The 20,934-nt window shown below is 50.8% G+C and overlaps 7 protein-coding genes and 1 pseudogene across 8 annotated transcripts, besides 1 other annotated feature; 4 read left to right on the top strand and 4 right to left on the bottom strand.

Moving 5' to 3' along the window:
* Nucleotides 1-1,111: 1,111 nt before the first annotated feature.
* NCS57_01392900 (uncharacterized protein) lies at nt 1,112-2,882 on the top strand (the record flags this gene model as incomplete). The annotated part of the gene is made up of 3 exons (XM_053063549.1): nt 1,112-1,330; nt 1,378-2,476; nt 2,569-2,882. 3 exons carry the CDS (start codon nt 1,112-1,114, stop codon nt 2,880-2,882), a joined length of 1,632 nt encoding a protein of 543 aa, XP_052906882.1.
* Nucleotides 2,883-3,113: 231 nt separating this feature from the next.
* Nucleotides 3,114-4,921, bottom strand: NCS57_01393000 (annotated as a pseudogene). Its single transcript has 4 exons — nt 4,703-4,921; nt 4,232-4,655; nt 4,122-4,183; nt 3,114-4,067 (listed from the first exon to the last, which is right to left on the bottom strand).
* Nucleotides 3,114-4,921: a sequence feature.
* Nucleotides 4,922-6,245: 1,324 nt separating this feature from the next.
* Nucleotides 6,246-7,550, bottom strand: NCS57_01393100 (uncharacterized protein; the record flags this gene model as incomplete). Its single annotated transcript, XM_053063550.1, has 1 exon — nt 6,246-7,550. The coding sequence occupies one exon, from the start codon at nt 7,548-7,550 to the stop codon at nt 6,246-6,248; it is 1,305 nt and encodes a 434-aa protein (XP_052906883.1).
* Nucleotides 7,551-8,184: 634 nt separating this feature from the next.
* On the bottom strand, nt 8,185-9,151 carry NCS57_01393200 (uncharacterized protein; the record flags this gene model as incomplete). Its single annotated transcript, XM_053063551.1, has 2 exons — nt 8,185-8,437; nt 8,496-9,151. The coding sequence occupies 2 exons, from the start codon at nt 9,149-9,151 to the stop codon at nt 8,185-8,187; spliced, it is 909 nt and encodes a 302-aa protein (XP_052906884.1).
* Nucleotides 9,152-9,888: 737 nt separating this feature from the next.
* Nucleotides 9,889-10,579, bottom strand: NCS57_01393300 (DJ-1 protein-PfpI domain-containing protein; the record flags this gene model as incomplete). The annotated part of the gene is made up of 2 exons (XM_053063552.1): nt 9,889-10,110; nt 10,160-10,579. 2 exons carry the CDS (start codon nt 10,577-10,579, stop codon nt 9,889-9,891), a joined length of 642 nt encoding a protein of 213 aa, XP_052906885.1.
* Nucleotides 10,580-11,160: 581 nt separating this feature from the next.
* On the top strand, nt 11,161-13,244 carry NCS57_01393400 (uncharacterized protein; the record flags this gene model as incomplete). The annotated part of the gene is made up of 4 exons (XM_053063553.1): nt 11,161-11,356; nt 11,407-11,431; nt 11,486-12,055; nt 12,104-13,244. 4 exons carry the CDS (start codon nt 11,161-11,163, stop codon nt 13,242-13,244), a joined length of 1,932 nt encoding a protein of 643 aa, XP_052906886.1.
* A 2,660-nt stretch (nt 13,245-15,904) lies between these two features.
* On the top strand, nt 15,905-17,037 carry NCS57_01393500 (Epimerase domain-containing protein; the record flags this gene model as incomplete). The annotated part of the gene is made up of 2 exons (XM_053063554.1): nt 15,905-16,292; nt 16,349-17,037. The coding sequence occupies 2 exons, from the start codon at nt 15,905-15,907 to the stop codon at nt 17,035-17,037; spliced, it is 1,077 nt and encodes a 358-aa protein (XP_052906887.1).
* Nucleotides 17,038-19,436: 2,399 nt separating this feature from the next.
* NCS57_01393600 (uncharacterized protein) lies at nt 19,437-20,882 on the top strand (the record flags this gene model as incomplete). The annotated part of the gene is made up of 3 exons (XM_053063555.1): nt 19,437-19,920; nt 20,047-20,196; nt 20,278-20,882. 3 exons carry the CDS (start codon nt 19,437-19,439, stop codon nt 20,880-20,882), a joined length of 1,239 nt encoding a protein of 412 aa, XP_052906888.1.
* Between the last annotated feature and the right edge of the window lie 52 nt (nt 20,883-20,934).

A 20,934-nucleotide genomic window follows, 5' to 3' on the forward strand; every position in this document is an offset into this window, starting at 1 on the left:
GGGATCTGCGAGGACATCGTTCGTTCATGGCGTAATCTCCGCCCAAGTTCAAAAGTCCGCAACCGCGGTCTCATACCACAAAGGAGATCGGAGTTTTAATCGTGTGGGTGCCAGTGATGATTACCAACCAGATTCGACTTTCATGATTACTGATTCAGTTTACCTAAATCCAACTATGTTCGGTAGCATCGTGGATATGCTAACCTGGATGACTGCTTACCTCGCATCGTCATCAATTTGGGCATTTTCGTATCTTTGCCAGCTTACGAGGGCAGGCTATAGAACTTTATCGGCGACAAGTTCATATAGAAACCTCTTTGATGCAGGTTTTATTGTCCTTGGCGACGAAGCGATATCAATGGACAGATGCGGTTGGTGTTTAGAATAATTGCACTTCTCTTCTTTGCCAAGGAGAGTGTCAAGCACAGGAGCAAAGAATGCAAGTAGCAACTCAGTAAACTTGTTGCTATCCATTATTCTCGATGAATTAGCTTCTCGTGCAAGTAAAGGGATGGCCAGTCAACCAGGTTTACCTGATGGTCATGTAATGCTGAATAGCCTGCTGTTGAGAGAGGCTGTTGCAGGCAATGAGGGCCTAACCTATATCAGCTCAAGACTGATGGTTTGCTGTATTATGCGCGATGATGGAAATGGTCAACATGAAGACTCGATGCCAAAGCGTTACTTCGCGCATTTGATCCTTTGCCATTTCGACTCATCCTGTGTCAATTCCTCATCTTACATTTCAACAGCAGGTGTGAATCGAAATGACTCATGGACGCCATGTCCCGTTTGGGTTGATCTGCTTTGCATAACTTGGCGTTGTCTCGTGATATGATTGGTCCTTGTGGTTTGTGCATTCATAATTACCATCAACTGCAGAAATGCAACTTCAACTCGAGACATGTAACTCCCCCTTCTTTTAGACAAAATCAACTTTTTCTATAAGATATGTAATCTCCTCATTATCATGGAACGAAAAAGAAGATCACCACACCACACATCAGAGACCTCAGTCGCAGCTTTGAAGCATATCCTGCTTTGGGGCTCGACAATGACACGCTCGCAAACCTTTTCAGGGGACGACCAAACGATCCGCGACACGAAAAACATGGAACAAACGAACGAGAAAAAGATCCTCTCCAGCGATTCCTCTTCTACTAGATCTAGCTCCAACACCAACCTCAATGGTGCGACCACCAAAAACGACGACGAATCTCCGACGAGCGAAAAGGACGAGACGACTACGACCGAATACCCTACAAGCCTCAGGCTCTTTTTTATTCTTCTCGCCCTCGGCCTCAGCATCTTTCTAGCCTCCCTCGACATGGTATATTACTCCAACTCCCAGTAACCAACTTGAGCTAACCTTCACAGACAATCGTCGCAACCGCCATCCCCAAAATCACTGACGAATTCCGCGGCCTCGACAAAGTCTCCTGGTACAGCACCGCTTTTTTCATGACCAACGGCGGCTTTCAATCCTCTTGGGGTAAAGCCTACAAGTACTTCAACCTCAAGTTCACCTTTCTCACGTCCGTCTTCGTCTTTGAGCTCGGTAGTCTCATCTGCGCCGTCGCCCGCGACTCGACCACGTTTATCATCGGACGAGCTATAAACGGCCTCGGGGCTGCTGGCATTGGCACCGGTGCTTATACCATTATTGCGTTTGTCGCTGAACCTCAAAAGCGTGCTAGTTATACTGGAATTATTGGCGCCTCTTATGGCATTGCCTCGGTTATCGGGCCTCTGGTTGGAGGCGTCTTTTCCGACAAGGTATCATGGCGCTGGTGCTTTTGGATCAATCTCCCAGTCGGAGGTCTTGGTGCCGCCATCATCATCCTGTTCTTCCAAATCCCCAGCAGTGCGCGTACGGTTGCAGCAAGCTGGCCCGAGAGGCTGTTGCAGATGGACCTTGTTGGTGCCTGCATTCTTGTCGGCGCAACGCTTTGTTATCTCCTGGCTCTTCAATACGGTGGACAGAGTCTCTCTTGGAATGACAAGACTGTCATTGGTTTACTTGTCGGCTTTGTCACCATCGGAGCTGCCTTTGTGGGATGGGAATGGCGTCTGGACGAGAGAGCCATGATTGTCCCTCGTCTGTTCAAGAAGAGAGCTATCGGCATGAGCACCATGTTCATCTTCTTCTTTGGTGGTCCGTATTATCTGACCATCTACTACCTACCCATCTACTTTCAGAGTGTGGGCGGTTCGACGGCTATCATGTCAGGCGTCAAAAACCTGCCTCTCATTCTCGCGGTCACAATCTCCATGATTGTCTCCGGCATCTTTATCAGCGCTACTGGCCATGGCGTCCCGGTCATGATCTTTGGCTCGACTCTGGCTGTCATCGGCGCCGGACTCTTGTATACTCTCGATGTTGATTCAAGCATGGGCGAGTGGATCGGATACCAGATCCTGGGTGGTATTGGCTGGGGTGTCGCTCTTCAGGTACCCATCATCGTTTCCCAGGCTAGTGCGGCCGCCCAGGATATATCATCAGTCACAGCAATGATCTTACGCAAGTCACCCCACCAGAGAAAGAAGGTCTAGGCTAACTTCATCCAGTGTTTCAATGCCTTGGTGGCACCATGTTCAACTCTGCCGCGCAAGCAGCCTTCGTGAACAGCATGATCAGGACTCTTCCCGGGGATGTCCCTGGCATTGATGTTCAAACTGTTGTTCAGACAGGAGCTACTGAGATCCGGGACGTCTTTTCTTCCTCTGAAGTTATCGGCATCATTTCTTCGTATATGACAGGTCTCAAACTCACCTTTGCCATTGCCATCGCAGGTGCTGGTCTAGGTGTTGTCGCAAGTGTCTGCAATGACCACAAGCGGCTGGGCAAAGAGGCCGTCAAGGATACGGGGGCTGTGGCTTAACATGCGCCATGGCAATGCGCATTGAGATAACTTAATATTTAGATAGACTAGCGTGCTTGTTTCAATGTCAATCCTTTTCCTTGGAACCTGCTTGTCCTTCGAATGCTTGATGATGCAGGAATAATCACAAATCGCTCAGATGCGGAGGAAAGTCAACGGTTGTTGAACACAATGTGAGATTTACTACTCGTAGCAAGACTAAACTACAAAGTGTGTTGTAGATAGAACTCCCTAGTGTGAGAAGTACCCAGAGTTAGGTACTGGAGCCCCCTCTAGCTTAAAGTATCCAGGCTGCAGCACCTGGAAAACCTGCTGAGGATCATACTTCTTGGAGATACCCTTTAGCTTGGCCTTGTTCCCGGCACCGTAGTTGGTGACAACATCCTGGAACTGGCTGGCGTAGTTCATATAGAGGTAATCGTTGTCCACACCTCGAGCCTTGGACTCCTCTTTGGTCTTCCTCATAATATCCGACATCCACGTGTAGATGGCCTCATCGTCGGACTTGTTCAGCCACATGGCGCAGAGCTGGACGATGAGAACGGGCCCATCCTTGACATCTAGGCCGAGTGCGTTTCCCCCGTTGGTCTGCATCTTCTTGAGTTGAGGGGTGGTGATGCCCTGGACGACAATGTTGGGGAAGATGCCGGGAATCTTTTCAACTTCAGGAAGCTTCTCGAAGAAAAGATCCTTGAAGAAATCGACGATGCCACTGTCAACCTTGGTAGAGATGACATAGTACATCTCACGCAGGCCGATAGGCGCACCCTCCATGTTCTCCTTAGCCCACGCGCCAAGATCCTTGTTCCCCGTAGTATCAGAAACAGGCGTAATGGCATCAATCTCATCCCAAATCTCTGCATCACCACCATCAGGCTCAGCGTAGTAAAGAGTAGGAAGACCAAGCTTTGTGCCGTTCAAAGCTCCCCAGACCGCCCAGAAACCGGCCTTGGGATCCTTGGGAGAGTTGTTGACGAGGCCCACGACGGCTTTGGTGAGCTCAGGGAACTTGTCCTCGGTGAAGGCTCGATTGCCTCCCCACATCTGACCACCGGGAAGGGGAACGGTCTTGAGGTTGAACTTGACGACGAGGCCAAAGTTGTTGCCGCCGCCGCGCAGGGCCCAGTAGAGATCTTTGTGCTTCTTGGCGCTGGCTTTGACAATGGCACCGTTGGCGAGAACGACCTATGGGTTGATCAGTGAGAATGGTGACAATGTGATAGCGGTAGGGCCTCTTACCTCGTAGCTGTCAACGTTATCGCAAGCCCAGCCGTGCAGGTTAGAGAAGTAGGAGATACCGCCTGCAATAGATTAGTCAGGGTCCGACACAGAGATGTAGAAAACTATACCTCCTGTTGTGAGTCCTCCAACACCGATGTTGGACAACCGTCCTCCGATAACAGTAACATCCGACTTGGAAAGCTCCTCAAACACGGGACCCCAGGTATTTCCAGGCTCAATAGAAGCGATCTTCTTGTCCTTGGAGAGGCTGATACCCTTCAGGTTGGTGAAAGAAATGGTGATGCCGCCCTCAGCCGAGGACGCGCCAGCCATGGCTGCATGGCCACCACTCTTTGCCGCAAAGGGACATTGTGTCAGGCGCGACAAGAGAACAACGACGGATACGTCTTTTGCCTTTGATGGTTTGAAGATGCATTGGGGGTCGACATCGCCTTGGTTTGCGGACCAGTATGAGCTTGTGAAGGCTTCGTATGCCACTTCACCTTTTGTCTCTACAGCCGCATCGCCATAGAGGAATTTGAGTGATTTGCACTATTGAAGTTAGATAAGGCGGGCATCGTGGTACTGTTCACCCTTACAGCAGCAGCACACCCAGCGGTCGATCGCTTTGAGTCCTCTGCCAAGGCAGGGATCTCATTCACACCGACGCCAAGATCAAGAAGTGCATCAGCAACGTCAAAGTTCTTGGGCTCCAGGACAGGGTCAGTGGCAGCCCACGCTGTTGACACCACGGCACTCAAAGCCAACAAAGAACTAGCGGAAGGAGGAATCATGTTGGCTGGATTGCAGTTGAGGGCCTAGAACAGAGACCCAAGAATAGGGCATCGATGGCTTTTGTACCATACTCTCCTAGAAACAATTCAGGTGCCGAGCCGGGACCTGGTTAATCTCACAGCGTAGCAATGCCCCAGGAGGCTTGCAGGAGACAGAAAAGCCACTCAGATTTGTGGCCCAAGCGTTTTCCCAATGTCTCTTAAGATCGCCAAGGACATGCGGGAATTGTCCCAGGGACGAAACGTAATTGCTTTGCCTGGGAAGTTGGGGGCGGTTTGCCATGGAACTTAGGTACTCCGTAGGAAAGGTGCTTATCCCTTGGGCTAGCCCTACGGTAATCCGTCCGAGTACGGATACGGCGTAAAGCTGACGACGGGCCTTCGCCATTTGAGCTCCGAATGCCCTGCAGAACTTGAAGCACCGGTCTGGCTTGGCGGGTCAACCGTTGAGCCCGCCACACCGCTAGCTTTGCTCCGCACCGGCGATAACTGGCTCGATGAAGAAAATGAATTGTTACACAGGAATAGGCTGAGCTGCTGGCGTTACTCAAGTAAATGAGTGTTTCTATATTCAGCTGTACTGGCACTACCGTCATCACCATTAGCTAGGACAGGGCGTGAGGATGCCTCATAACTGATCTCATCTTCCGGAATGGAATGTAGATGCGCCAAATCTCGTGTTTAACCAGCAGGGATCATCAAGCTGGCTGCTGACTCTAGCAATTAAGCGGCGATTCGGAGACTAGGCAAGATTCTGCACCCGGCCATACCGGAATAACCTTGATCTAGACCCCTGCAGTAAATCCTGCGCTTTGCCCGACATAGAAGGAGTACGAAGCAAAGTGTCAGCAGCCTGGACGATAGGTTGGCGATGCGAGCCGCAACTCGGACTCCGACTTTGTCCAAACTGCCGCTTTGGCCTGTACGACTGATCCAAAGATCCTGAGAGATGTGGGGAGAGTCGTATGTTGCCGCATATGGCTACGTGGAAGCGAATATCAAGTCTCGCCCGGCAACCTCATTTCTCCAAAAGGTAGCGTTGTGACTTTCTATCACCACTTCTCCTTGTCATCCATGTCATATAGGCCGACAAGTCAATAGCACAGCTGCACAAGCGGTCTTTAGTGGTTAGGCTTCCCTGTCGATTACCATAGAGGTTGGATTTATCTCGTGCCATATAGTTGCGACAAGGCTTTACTTCAAGGACTAGTCGCTCTGTCTATCATGTGATACCCACGACAGGCGTGACCGTTGCCCATGTACTCGATACAAAAACCAGTGACAACATGTCCCCGTCCCCAAATAACATGACCGAACTCAAAGACCAACCACCAAGTATGTCCCAAGATCACTCGTCATCCGAACGACCGTCTGCGTCCCATTCACTATCCGAGTCCGAGCGACCCCCGAAGCCCTCGTCAGATTCACCATCCGGATCTTCATCAAAGCCGTCGTCCGACTCATCGTCCGAGTCTTCATAGTCGCCTTGGCCCGACTCGAGGCTTCCTTCCGGCTCAATGGATATCTTGAGAGGATACTCCCCAATGAGACTCTCCAACCTGGGCAGCAAACGGGCCGACTTCTTCTTAGCCTTCTGCAAGCCTGTCTTGTTCATTGCCACGCAGTACTCTCCTGGACCGTACAGGATAATGACATGGAGACTCTCGAGATTTGGGAACTTTCCATATGGCGCCATCTGGGCCAGTATCAACAGATCAGTCCTCGCCGCCATGGTGTACGCATCTAACCCAATGATCAGGTGCTTGATGCTGGGAGGAAGTATATTCACGATGCAACTCTGGCAGAGCTCCCTCATCAGTTCAGGATCCTCGATGTCAGACTCGGAATCATAGTGCTTGCAGAAAGCAGCCTCGTTCAGACGGAGCGTGCGTAGTTTGCCGAACGGGGCGAGCGTGGATTTGACAACGCGCATCTCTGGATGGACGGGTTCATGGTTGGTGGGCGAAATGTCGTTGGTGCCGATTTCGATGGTTTCAAGAGTGTCGGCTCTGAACTGGAGAGCTCTGAAGAGGCATTCCGCCGGGAGATGCTCTCTTGTATCTTCCTTGTGGGTAGTGAGATATCGAAAGTGTTTCAGCTTCTTTGCCTGATAGATGATCTCCGCCAGGATTCTGAGCCCCTTGTCCCCTCGGTCTTGTTCAGAAGCCTCCTTGTCCTTTGGGATGATGGAGTTGATGAGCTCCAAACTGGTGAGATTCTGAAGGGCCGGCGTGAAGGCTCTGGAGTTGAAAGAGGATGCTGCATGATGATCAGCGAGCCACGTAGTGCCCACAAAAACGAGGGTCTGCAATGAGGGTGCTGCACGGAGAATCACCCGAACACCAGGGTTGCAGATGCTGAAGATGTCGGACATGTTGATTGCGAGGGTGAGGTGGCGTAGCTTGTGCAGCTTGGCAGAGTCGCCGCTGATCTTCAAGCGCTGGGCAAAATGGGTCAAGGTTGTTGTGGACTCCATGTCATCGTCGTAGTCGCAGATAGGCAGCACGATGGTCTCGACATTGGGGCATAAAGCCAACATGACCTCGTCATAGATTTGACCGCAGACGTGAGAGAAGACAATGTTGTTTTCGAGGGCGAAATTGACATCGGGGTCGTCGTAAACGTCCATGTCGTAGTCCTCGGCGATATCCATGGCGAGTTGTATCTCGTTCGGCTCGCCCCATTCAACATGGCCCAGCTACAACACCCTCACATACTCTGAGAGGTCCGAGTCCATGTAGATGTTGAAAAGCCAAGTGGCAAAGGGCATAGTCCGGCCGGCGTCATGGTAGAAGATGGGCAGGGCAATGTCGTGAAAGCGAGTCGAGGTTTGTGCCAAGGCCCAAAGGGCGCGGGGTGAGCCGGATCTGTCCCCGAATGGGTTCAGCAGATCTGTGCCGGTCTTCTTGGGGCGACAGTGCCCACAGAGATTCATGCATATCTCTCGTAGAATCTCCGAAGGGAGCAGGTCGAGCGACGTAGGCGACGGATCCTTCTTGGCGGAGGCCATGTCGACAGACGTGAATGGGGGATCGAGGTTGGGCCTTGTCGTGAAGGTGCGAAGGTGTGATGTAGATATAGCCGGAGAAGAAAGAGGGACGAGGGAAGAAGAGACGTTGGTCTCTCGAATGTTTGCTCTTGATTGTTTTTCTCGGTTGGCTGCATGAGTGCAAGAAAGGGCTGGCACTGTCAACGGCCGAACCGATCACTGGCTGACGAAAATCACCACAAGCTGACTTTCTTTGTCGTGTGTTTCTCTTGGCAGTCCAGTCAAACAAAATTCTATATTAAAACGTGGTATCGCGCAGAACGTTTGCTTTGCTGTCCCTGATCAACTCCTGCAGCCACAAAGGAAATCCAGCGAGACCGGCTAGTAAAACGCCGTAGGCAGGTAGCACAACCCGTCCGCTCTTACATCCCATCACGTGATCGACAACAACTTTGGCAACCTTGTCTGGCTCATCAAGGGGGTCGTGGAAAGTTGGGTGGGCGGTGAGGTTTCGGATGAGAGGTGTGCGGACCCAGTAGGGATAAATGATGCTGATATGCCGTGAGCGGAGGCGTAGTGAAGACATAGGGGTATCTCATCTCAACTTACCTCGTAAGAACGTTCCTAGTGTTATATCTATGCTTCAAATCCTGCGCCAGACCCTCATGAAATGCCGTCAATCCAGCTTTCGTGCAACTGTAATCGACGTTGCTAGCAATCGTGATGAAACTGGCGATGCTTGCCATGGTGACAATATGGCCGTGCTGCTGCTTGATCATGGACGGCAAAAATTCCTGCGAGAGCCAAAAATGCGCAAGAATGTTGACATCGAACATGTGCCTGATCTGATGTTTGCTGCAGCTGAGAATATCCTTGCCGAGTACAACTCCCGCATTGTTGATGAGGACAGTCGGGTCGCCAACATCCCGACGGATCTGTTCTGCCGCGTTGTGTATCGCATCTGGCGAAGTAACATCCACTTGGTAAAAGCGAGCATTTGCTGGTAGAGCTTGCTTTGGTGGTTGAATATCGAAGGACACGACTTGGACGTTTTTCTGAGCAAATTGTTTGACCATGTGAGACCCCATTCCACCGCTGCCTCCCGTGATGAGGACTATCTCTTTCTTCCAGTCCCACAAATGAGCGCCTGTCCGAGTATTAAGGACGAGTCTGTTGAGGAGACTATTAAGGCCGTAACATGTGCCAATGATGGCTAGAGGCCCAAGGATACGTCTGAATACTGCATTTTGCGGGATGGAAGACATGATGACGCCAGCGATCCCGCGTCCTTGCTGCAAGAGCGGCTGTAGAAGGCGACAAAGCCCCCGGGACATGCTGTGTATGGTTGATTCCCGCATCTTGGCGTTTGACTGGAAGCGGAAAGCAGGTCTAAATCGAGGCAATGAAAGCACAGCCGACGAAAACAAAAATGAGAGAATGGAGGGTCATCAATGTATTTATATGCATCTTGTCACACAACCTCCTGTCCTCCATCCCCTTGCCCCCACCTACCAAGGTCCCTTTCCAAGCACATCTCTTGGGCTGAGGTGTGGATGATCCTAGCCCATTCGAGTCACGACAGCCAGCCACAAAGCCAAGCGAACCAATAAGCCCAACTGTCACCCCGTTGCCGATATCTTGAATCACATTGGTGTCAGATATTGGTTCTCGACTTCTCAATAGCCTACCTCGCGTAGGCTTTTCTGATAAGCACTTGAACAAACACGTTGCAAATCACATACCAAGACGGCAAAGAGAGCGGCTTCCCCGAGACATTGCGCGGGATGGGTGAGACAGGAATTTATGACACAGCATATCCGACGAAAGCCGGTCCGAATGAGGGGGGGGTGTTTTCTCTTGTACAAGTGAGGAAACTGCATGAAGCTCTCATATAGAAGTAGCTTGCGTCTTGGCACTGCTAGTATCCCCACGATAATGGCGAATTGCAGCCCGCGTACAACACGGGGTGCTGGGCCTCCACATTATTGCCTTGCCGTGTTACCTATCCCGCATACTTGGCAAAGGGATCAACCGTGGGATCAGTGTTGCGTACATATTCCGAGCCGATGGCCGTATCATCTGCCACATCTTGCCCGTACTGTTTGGCAATAAAGGCGAAGATCATGTCGATGCCGGCTGAAATGCCGGATGATGTCCAGATGTTGCCGTCCACAACCCATCTTGCTTCCTTTACCCACTTGACGTTTGGTCCTTGAGATACGACCTGTTGACGTGTTAGAGAGGGAGTCGCACGAGAGAGTATGATGACTTACCCAAGAGAACGACCTCTTGTTTGAGGTGGCCTCCCTGCCATCGAGGACACCCGACTGCGCAGCGACAGCACTTCCTGTGCAGACGGTCAAGAGGAATCGCAACTTTGGATACCTCTCCTTGATAAACTGTCTCACTCTCGCCACGTTCTCCGGGTCTCTCGTTCCCATGCCACCAGGCACCAACAGGACCTCGATATCCTCCGGGGCGGTGTCATAGGTGTGTGTTGGAACCACGCTTTGTCCAATTCGACCAGGAGTAGAGTCAACAAGCGTCGTGACGGGCTCGAGCGAAGTGTGGAGTATAGAGAGTGAGAGCGGCTGGTTTCTAGACATGTAGTTCAAGGCATCTATAGGGCCAAAGACGTCGAGGGCTTGGAAGCCCCGGAAGAGAGCGACGGCATATTTTGTTGGGGGAGACATGGTGACGCTGCTTGAGTCTGCGAACAGCCGCAAGTATGAGAAGAATTGTCAGATTCTTATACTCGTCCTGTATTTGGAGGGCGTGAGGCCTTGAGCACGTTTTATCTTGCTGTGAGGGGTAAATCGGGCTAGACTCTTGGTATGGATATCTTTGCTCATTGGATGTTGGTTGGGCGCATGTTAATATTTGTCAGCAAATTCCGGTGGTGATCGGAATTAAAGTTGTGTGGGGTGTAATGCGAAATTACGATTGATAAGAAGCTTGAGTAATGAAGCTATTCCCAGCTGGATTGACGTGGTGACTTGACGTCAGAGACGCAGTCATCAGTGGGATGTGACGGCTGCCCACGTACCCGGCCTAAATGGGCAACCTTTGCGTTCAGGAGTCAAGGTGATTGTGTTGGTCCAAAAGTAGCAGTGCTCAATTCACGGGCCAGCGTCATGTCAGATATTGAGCAGCCCACTTTTCCAGGCAGCAGATCCCCTTATCCGTCTCATTCACGCTCCCTTCTGAAGGCGTGAAACAAGACTTGAATTATACATCAACACGCCGCTCAAACAATTGCTCAAACTCCGCTGCAATGGCTGCTATCATGGACGATGACACCATCAATCGCATCATCAGACAGCTGAACCCCGGCGATCGTGCTGCGAGCAGACAGAAAGCGCTCGATTCTGCACGTCTGCCCGAGTCGTATCAATGGGTTCTTGAACTCCCAAAGATTCGAAATTGGCTGAGTGGAACGGGTCCCCAGCTGCTCTGGCTCGATGGTCCAAGTAAGAGTACAGGATTGATGGTAATGGCTATTGGTACTGACATGGGACAGCTGCAACTGGCAAGACATTCCTAAGGTGCACCGTGGGACGGAGACGTTGGGGATGAGAAGATGGCTAATATTTGCCCAGCTCAAAAGTTGTCAATCATATTCGATCCGACGACCGACTACGAGCAAACAACTCTGCAGTTGCTGTCGTCTACGCCGAGAAAAGCTACGAACACCGGAACATCGCCGATTGGAACCTCCGACTGTCATCCGTGGCCAGGCAGCTCGCATCTCAACTGCCAACCTCCTCCGCTGCTCTAAAAAGGGCTCTGGCCAAGTTCTCTGACACTGATGACGACCAACTTCACTCGATCCTGAGGACATTGGCCTCCGAGTTTGGAACTGTCTTTGTGGTCTTTGATGGAATTGGCAAGGCTACCACCAAAAGTTTGAAGGCACTCATGCGTGTCCTTGGTGGCGGCCATGAAGAGAGGGCTTCGTTCCGGGTATTGATAACCAGTCGTGATCCACCTCCTGATGCTTTCACGGCTCAGCTCGAGGTCTCTGTCGTCAAGGCTGGGGCTGATAGTGTTGACTTGAAAGCTTATGTGACCTCTGAATTGCGAGATGCCCTCCAAGAGCTCTCTCCTCTGGAACTCTCCAAGGTAAACGCATTACTTGAGGCCGAGATTTCTCTCGCCTGTGACGGAGTGTAAGTATCCCTGCCACTTCTCACTGCGTATGCTCATGGTTCTCTTAGCTTCCCGCCTCTGCCTCTGCCTCAGCTGTATGCCGAACCCTCAGAGGCGATGGAGACTCTCTCTACAATGATCGCGTCGGCTAACGGGCAGTCGACTTCTGATACCATGCAGCAATATTGCTGCAGAATAATGGCACAAACTAAATCAAGCAAATGGGGAGACATGATCTGCTGCATTCTCTACCACCTGGTCAAAATCAGCGAGTTTGGGTATGAGTTCACAATACCAATGGCAGTAGATGCCCTGGACGCTTGGAAGATATTCCATCAAGACGGCTCCTCATATACCGCTACCGACATTCTCGAGGTTTGCACTGGGCTTTATTACTTCAGCGATGACAACCAAACTATTCGCATACGGTCTCCTATTCTAGAGCATTATCTTCGACATGAAGAGTTTGGCAGAGAATACGAAGAGCTTTGTACGACAGCGCAGATGCGGTATCTATGCAAGCCTGAATTCTCCAACAGGGCTTGTGCATCCTCGAATGAGCTTCGCGAACGGTTAAAAAACAACAGATATCTCTGGTACGCCGCAAGGATGTTGGCTCCCAATCTCCATCAGCACATTCCAAAATCCTTCATATCCGACTTTATGGTACTTTCATCCAACCAGGGGTCCATTGATTCGTATCTACAAGCAGCCAACGCCTGGCCATACCATAATGAAGTCACCTATGATGAACTGGAGGAGAGTTCAGAATACTGGAATTGCTTCATACGCGGCTTCCGACCTCTTCACCTCGCCGTACAACTATCAGACTCGGCCCCGTTGATACACGCCTTGGCAGAACGAGGGGAAGAGCTCGAAGCGCGTAATAAAGACGGTCAAACCGCACTACACATCGCCGCTCAAAGCCAGGGAGAATGCAATGCCCTCCGTGCTCTTCTCGCCTGTGGCAGTGACGTGTCTGCAGTGGATGAGAATAGTGAAACACCGCTCTCTCTGGCGATTGTGTGGGGGAGCGTCGAGTCTGTCAAGTTGCTGTTCAAGTATGGCGCGGACATCAGCACCGTTGATGAGGAAGCTCTTGAAATGTGTACACAAGAAGAGCCGGAGATCGCCAAGTATTTGGCTGAGCGTGGTGTTGAGATGCCGGCCAACGATGACAATGATGACAGCTCAACAGTCTCTGCATAGATGGAGCCGTTCATAGACGGTTATCACTGAATTCTAGACTTCGAGATACTAAGTTGAATAACTGAATTCCATTTCCATTTTAACCAAGCTCAATCTTATCCGCTCCTATGGCGGGATATCGTAAAGCCATGATGCCGGCGAGCAAAGTTGCAGCTCACGCTGTCGAGAAAATGTCCAGTTTTCAACTCCCGACTCCCTATCGCCTTCCTTTGTAATTCCCCCTCACTGGGATCCAGATTTATTAGGCTTCCACGCATTCCCCAATCTGTCGACGGCGGCTTGGATGTTGTACAAGCACAGAGGAATTTCCCTGGTGTCGTAGCGTGAAATGTCCTCGATTCCCCAAACGGCCTGGTGTAGTCGTTCCAGGCCCCTTCCCGACATTTTGACAGTAATTTGCAGGTGGTTAATCATCCTGTGAGTATTTTTTTACCAATTGAAGCATCCCCTCAAGTACTTTTACCCGTTCCGTGGAGTCTTTGTCCTCAGGATCAAGACTCGTCTCTTCATCACGCAAGAGTTCTGCAATGGTTCGTAGGTGCACGCCGACCGTGTCCAAACTGTGGAGAAGAGATGGCCTTTGCTCCTTGAGATGCTGAAGACGCCCGCCAATCCTGCGACCTTCTTGTCTTAACAGCTCACGTAGTTGTCTGTTCCTCCCTGTGGGGTCGCTTCGATCATGCAATGAACCCGCGGATCTCATGACATGATTGTTCAAATTTTGAACTTCGTCGACGGCCGCCTGAGCTAAGCTGTCCCACGCAACAAACTTGTTGATCGTTTCGTCGGTATCGAAAGAAAAGGCCTGCATTTCGTGTTCAAGACTTTGGCGATTGTGCATGTCTGAATGCTTAATGACGACCCCCATGTGCGTCATGGTTGTCTCGCAAGATTTGAGGAGTTTTGGGGTATCTCCATGCTCAGTGCTAATGCCGTAGGCCTTCTGCCAGTTGCTATGAGACGTGGCAATATCGCTGATGGCACTGGCTGTGGGCCATCTCGGAGGCGTTTTCATGGAGTCGTGAAGAGGGAAATAGGCAAAGGCTGCACACGCACAAAGAACAAGGATCAGCGCGATTAAGGACCCGAAATAGGCCTCTTCCTGTTTCGTTTGTTCGTCGCTTGGCTTCCCTGGCAGCCAGTCTGAGGCGCCAGATGCGACTGAGGACCCTGGTGGGCCGAGGCCGTCGCCTGGGTGTCAGAAACGAAAGCTGCGAAATTTGGCGCAGTGGTCTTTTTGGCGTGAAGCGTCATCTTGGTTGGTGAAGAGGCAGAAGAAATAGGCCAGTTGCGAAGTACAAGAGGAGCGGGTGAGGTGTGGATTGAATTGGGAACTGACCATCCATGGGGCCTTTCAGCTTATTTATGTCCGATGATTTCCAGCAGAATTCTTTTGGCGTCAATTTACATTAAACGTGCAGATGCAATAAGTAAAAGTCAAACGCGACGAAAGCTTGCAGGCAAGAGTCAAGGCTAAAGACCCAGCGGGTGAACCAGGCGAAGACAGCAGAGGCACAGTTACACCTTAATTAATGGCTTTAATGTGACACCCCGCTGCCTTGAGTTCATGACGATACTAATCTTGCATCGACAGCTGACCTGCGCGACTGTAGCCTAAAGTCACTTGAACAATCCCAGTGGTCTCAACAAACCTTGTTTTCGAGTTCCTCTCGACCATGGCAAGGGATGAAACGTGTCCCCATGCCTCTGTGTTCAAACACCATTTACCCAAAGTCACAACACATGATGTCTTTAGCCACCATGCAAACCAACACAGTGGTGATTGTCACGTCGGTGAACGATGGCGTGTTAGCGAGCACTAGGACTGGACCATGAGAGAATGATGATATCTGCTGCCTATCCCGGTTGCCAATAATTTTACAATAATACGTAAGGGTTTCACTTGCTTTCTCTGTAATAGCATATACAGTTGCCATTGCATGCGTAGCAGGACGCAAAGGCATAACGCCTGCATCGACGACTCAGAGGCCTTCTACTCCATAGACTTTGAGCTCTGCATCAACAACACCGCCTTCCTCGCGGCTGCCCATTTTGCAGGACCCAGCTGGGTGGTAAAGTTAGATACAGTCAAACGGATGTATTCCTCTAGGGCTTCATTGCTTGTTATACTGGCTCCAGGGTCATCTTCAAGGTGCTCGAGCTTTTGCTAGGCTGATGCATCGACAAATCACCTACTGAATCTGATACCTTCGGCCAGAATAATGATATCTAAAGGATTTTTCGTCACTGCTGGGTCGGCGCATCAAAGGTACTTGGCAAGATGGCCTTGATGGATCCTCGCGAGTAAGGATGCTGAAGACATAAAACATCTCCCTATCATCCAAGTGACCTAGCACGGCCATCCGCGGACGCCGCAGATGCGGGGTTGAATGTTGAGAATGCTGGGGTTTCACTGTGAAGCAAGCTAAAGCTGGATTACCCCCCTGTCAGTTGTATGAATTGGCGAATTAGAATGGCCGACGGACGCCTGGTTTGATTTCAACTTCCGATTAGTAAAATCCTGGTGCGTTCTCCTCTTGTCCCGCGGACACCGAGCGTATGGCAGCCACATATATCTGCTGATATGTCTTGATTCTCTGGCACTAAAGAGATGTAATAGGTGGCTCTTTGACACTTTACGACACTTACACCTGGGAAGAATGGCATCGCAGACACACTTGATCACTGGCGGCAGCGGCTTTATCGCCATCCATCTCGTCTATCAGCTCCTGGAAGCCGGATATGCGGTGCGTACTACTGTACGGAGCTTGAACAATGTCCCAAAAGTCCAACCGCTGCGAGGGTTGCAAGAGAAATATCCCAGAAAGCTAGAGCTCTTCGAAGCAGATCTACTAAAGCCAGGCTCGTTTGAGACTGCCATGCAAGGCTGCTCGGTAGTTCATCATGTTGCTTCCCCGTTTCTGATGGCCGAAAAGATCAAGGATGGACAGAAAGAGATGGTCGAGCCCGCTCTACAGGGAACCCGAAATGTGTTGAACAGCATCAACAGCACGGAAAGCGTCAAAAGGGTTGTCTTGACATCGACTAGTAAGAAGCCAAGTTTTGCAAGCCTAGGGTTGTTTCAGTTCACTGACAGACCTCAGTTGGCGCAATTTTTGGGGACTATATTGACGTAAGAAGCATGAAGGATAACATCCTACATGAGAGCTACTTCAATGAATCAAGCTCTGCTACTCATAACCCATACCACTATTCTAAAGTCCTTGCCGAGAAGGAAGCGTGGAAAATCCAGAAGGCTCAATCACGCTGGGATATGGTTGTCATCTGCCCGGGACTAGTTCTTGGGCCGTCACTGACAACTGGGTCCGATTCTGGGAGCCTCTTCTTGCTGGATGAACTGTTTAGCGGACAGCTTTGGTTTGGCGTGCCCGATTTGAACTTCTGCACCGTTGACGTGAGGGAGGTCGTCACAGCGCATATCAGAGCGGCAGAGAACGCATCTGCGAGTGGGAGATATATTATCACTGACAGTCAGATGGCAAGATTTATCGAGATCTCCAAGCACGTCCGATCGCATGCCGAGCATCCATGGACCCTTCCCCGTCACTTGCTACCAACTCCACTGGTGCGAATCGTAGGGCCTCTATTTGGCTTGACACCCAAATGGATGCGCGCCAATCTTGGAATACGGTTCTCCGTTGATAATGAACGGGGTGTCAAGGAGCTTGGAATATCATACCGCCCACTGACCGAGACATTGGACGATCACTATAAGTCATGGGTTGCTCAGAAAGGAAAGCAAGCGGCTAAGTTGAAGGAGAGTCAAAAGTAAATATTATATACTATTCAATAATTAGATCCTCTTATGCTCTTTCTCTTCGTGTCTCAATCTTCTCTATCCTCGGCGCTCCACTCCGTGATAACATTGGCCCCAGCAGTTCCGTCAGGCACCGGCAAGCCCCTGGGAATGATCATGGTGCTGTGCTCGCACGGGAATTCAAACTCTGCCCGGAAGGGTGCCTCCCAGTCGGTCTGTAGCTTGAGTCTGAAATTGCATTGCAAGCCTCGTTTGGCAATCAAGGAGCGGAACTCGCCCACGAAAGCGGGGTACTTGGTCATGTCAGTCACGTCTCAGTCTGCGTACGAACTCGTACGCCTGAAGGGAGCCCTCTTGGCCAACGAAGTAGTTGGCTCCGCGAAGGCCTGACGAGTCTCGGGACTCCAGGCGCATGGCTAGGATGTTTCCAAATGGCACCGCGGTCGCCTGCTTAAACGCCATGACATCGTTATCGTAGGCGTCAAAGTGTGCTTGTGGGTCAGTCGGACTGGAACGCCCTTGGGCACGCCGTGTCTTACCAACAGAGATCGACGGTCAGCAAGGTCTGTCGCGTGCGCGCCTGTGTCCTGTTGTGGCTGATGTGCTCTTTCGGAGACGTCATTGATGATAAGAAGAAATTGTCTGGAGCATCGGTAACAATTGAAATATGCGGAAGGTTGTTGTAAGCCGCTGATGAGATAAGAGTGGGTTTCGAGGCAACCATGGCTGCGAGATGATGGTGCATATGTGTTGTCTGTAAGAAGAAATCTATGCTCTCGGGGGTTATTGATGGCAATAGATAGAATAGCAAGATAAAATTCGACGTCACTGCATTGTGACCGATATCCTGTGTGACGGCCTGGTGATGTGGACAGACGCAGACATCTGAGAGCCAATAATGCAGTTGTTGCTCGCCCGACCATAGAGTGTGATGGTCGGCTAGACTTGCTCCTCCAATAAAAAGAGTCTTCTACCAGTTTCTCTCGTCGCGCCGACATGTCTGCTTGGATGGTGGAGATGTGATGTTTTCACAATCTGTGTCTGGTTACTCCGCGGCTACGCGATAGCCCAAATCCGTCCTCCACTGGACAGCATGATGGGATGGCACATTATGATAACCCTTTTGTCCAACTGAATGGAGACTTTTGCCAGGTCCCCGCAGGCAGCCCGAGTCCCGTCAATGTCCCGGTGATAAGGGGAGGGCGAAGGGCTCGCCGAGCCTGGCAGTCTGATCCGCAGCGTTGGTGCGATATTCCGCTTAGTACAATTGAGCCAGCCTGATCTCCGTCAATCTTGACAATTAGTTTTCTCTTCTTGGAGTGATTTATCTTTTACTTGTATGATAGTCCTTTTGGTCTTTTCTGTCACTCGCTGATGCAGGTTCTCAAGTTAAGCCTTTTCACTGGCTGGCAAAATGTGCCTTGATTCATACAGGGCTCCTTGAGGCTCTTCTGGTCTCTCTTTGTTCTAACCCGTTTGCACCAAGACCCCAATAACCACGAAGTGCATTCCTGTTTTGATGTTAGTGCAGACTTGCGTCTCGGACTCAACAGCCGAGAGTGCACCTTAAGGCCCAAATTTGCATTGAGTAATGCAGCTTCTCTCCCAGGATAACATTCTGTTCCGTCAGTATCTAGTCAGCCATAGAGGCGAACACGAAGTTTCTTGGTACTTAGGCAATACTCTCATCTTCGATTCGACCGTTTGGCGAGGTGACTATCCGGTGCATGGCCCTGGCTCTTGAGCATCTCCATCAAGCTCATCACGCCAGGCCATAAGAACAAGACCTATGTGATGATATCTGGCTAAATTTAGCAGCGTGGACTCTACAGAGTGATACGTAATCTAGTCGAAATGCAATTTTAAATCAAGGCAAAGGCGGGAGTCTTGGATGAAACTGTGGTGAGCCGTGTACCTGGTTTGGCTAGTTTCGGCGGGTCGGAACTTGGGACATCATATCTTCCGCTGACAACATTGTACTACCTAGACTGTGTCTCGACCCAGTCCTGGCCCCCGGCCCTCACAACGTCCCATTAATAAGAATGTTAAAAATACTATTTAGCGAATACTGAAAAGCACCGCTTACATTCCAATGTCTCAGAATACGGTATTAGGGTGGGTAAAATTAGCTAAAATTAAACATGTAGTGGCTGATTATGCTAGATACTGAGTAAACACGGAGAATTTTGGATCTGCTTCCGATCTCGAATAATCCGACCAGACGACCAGCCTCAACCTGCTAGATGAAGTGAGGATCGCAATACCGCTCTGTAGAGGTTCACAAGTATAAAATCCTTTGCAATGGCGCTAGGAAATCTTGATCTTCCAACACGAGTATCTCATTTATATTTCTTACAAGCTAAACTACCCTCAACCCCCATTTTATTCCCCCTTCCTCAGGAAGGAAGTTGAATATGCAGTTCAAACTTTTGTTCTACGCCATCCTTCCCGGATTAGCGGCTACCAACCATGACATTTTCCATCGAGCCCTCAGCTTGAAGCAGGAAACCACAGCCACGTCTAGCTTCGACGCGGGCAACGCGACACTGGCTGATTTCAACTCGCATGCGCGCGAGGTAGCCCTGTCGCGAATTGGTAACTCGACTAAATGCACCAAGGACAACGTGAGGGTTCGAAAGTTGTTCGAGAGTCTCACTAGCGATGAGAAGATCGCTTACACAGATGCGTTGAAGTGTCTGATGGATCTACCAGCCAAGACTCCGTCGGATCTCGCTCCTGGAGCTAAGTCGCGATATGATGACTGGGTCGTAACGCACATTAACCAGACGGAGATGATCCACTTGAATGCGAATTTCCTCGGGTGGCACCGGTGGTATATCTGGGAGATGGAGCAGGCACTACGCAACGATTGCGGCTACACCGGCCCCTTCCCTTACTGTACGTTCTTTCCTCTGCATAAAAAATGGCCTCGCCCTTGAGAGATACATTCAGGAGCCAGAGAATCTCTTCAGGGTGGCCGCGAGAATTTTTCCTTGACCGAGCTTGCTAACAAAAGGTGGTCAGGGGACTGGACGAAAACGGAGAAGGAGACCTTTGAGAAGTCAGAGGTTTTCGACGGGTCGGCAACCTCTCTGTCAGGCAATGGAGCGCCGCTTAATTACACAGACTCGGACGTGATTGTTGTTAATTGGCAATGGCCCAACATGGAAGTCGGTAAGTCGAACGCATCCCCAACTGCCCCCTTTCCCTCGACCAACAGGAGGCTCAGAAAGGGCACTAACATCCATATGTTAGTTCTCCCTCACGGCTCAGGCGGCGGTTGCGTTACCAGTGGGCCTTTTGCCAACATCACTGTTAACCTCGGCCCCGTCGGACTCGCCCTTATCGGCAACAAGACCGATACTTCTGGTGAAGGATACAAGTACAACCCCCGCTGCCTGAAGCGTGACCTCAGCTCCGAAATATTGCATCGATATGTTAACGAGACGAGCGTTCTCACGCTCATCCGGGACACTAGCGATATATGGACGTTCCAGACAGTAATGTCGGGTGCGTGGGGAACTCGCGAGATCGGAATCCACCCAGGCGCGCATCACTCCCTGGGCGGGGACCCAGGCCGGGATTTCTGGGTGAGCCCCGGGGAGCCGGCTTTTTGGGCGCACCATACGAATATTGATCGAGTCTGGTGGATGTGGCAGATGCTGGACCCGGACGTGCGTGCAGCGAACGTATCGACTGCGGTGAATGGCCCGATAACGATGTATGACTTGTACGAGCCGCATCAGAACGCAACCATCTTTGACCTTCAGAATTTGGGCTACGTCGCCGAAGGGAAGGAGGTGGCGCTGGGTGAGCTCATGTCGACGACAGAAGGGATGTTCTGCTACGTCTATGAGTGAGGGTGAGGAGATTGTTGAAGGGAGCTGCTCCAAGCCCCTGTCCTATCGCGAC

The sequence above is a fragment of the Fusarium keratoplasticum genome, chromosome 12 (assembly GCF_025433545.1).
Source record: "Fusarium keratoplasticum isolate Fu6.1 chromosome 12, whole genome shotgun sequence".
NCBI classification, from domain to species: domain Eukaryota; kingdom Fungi; phylum Ascomycota; class Sordariomycetes; order Hypocreales; family Nectriaceae; genus Fusarium; species Fusarium keratoplasticum.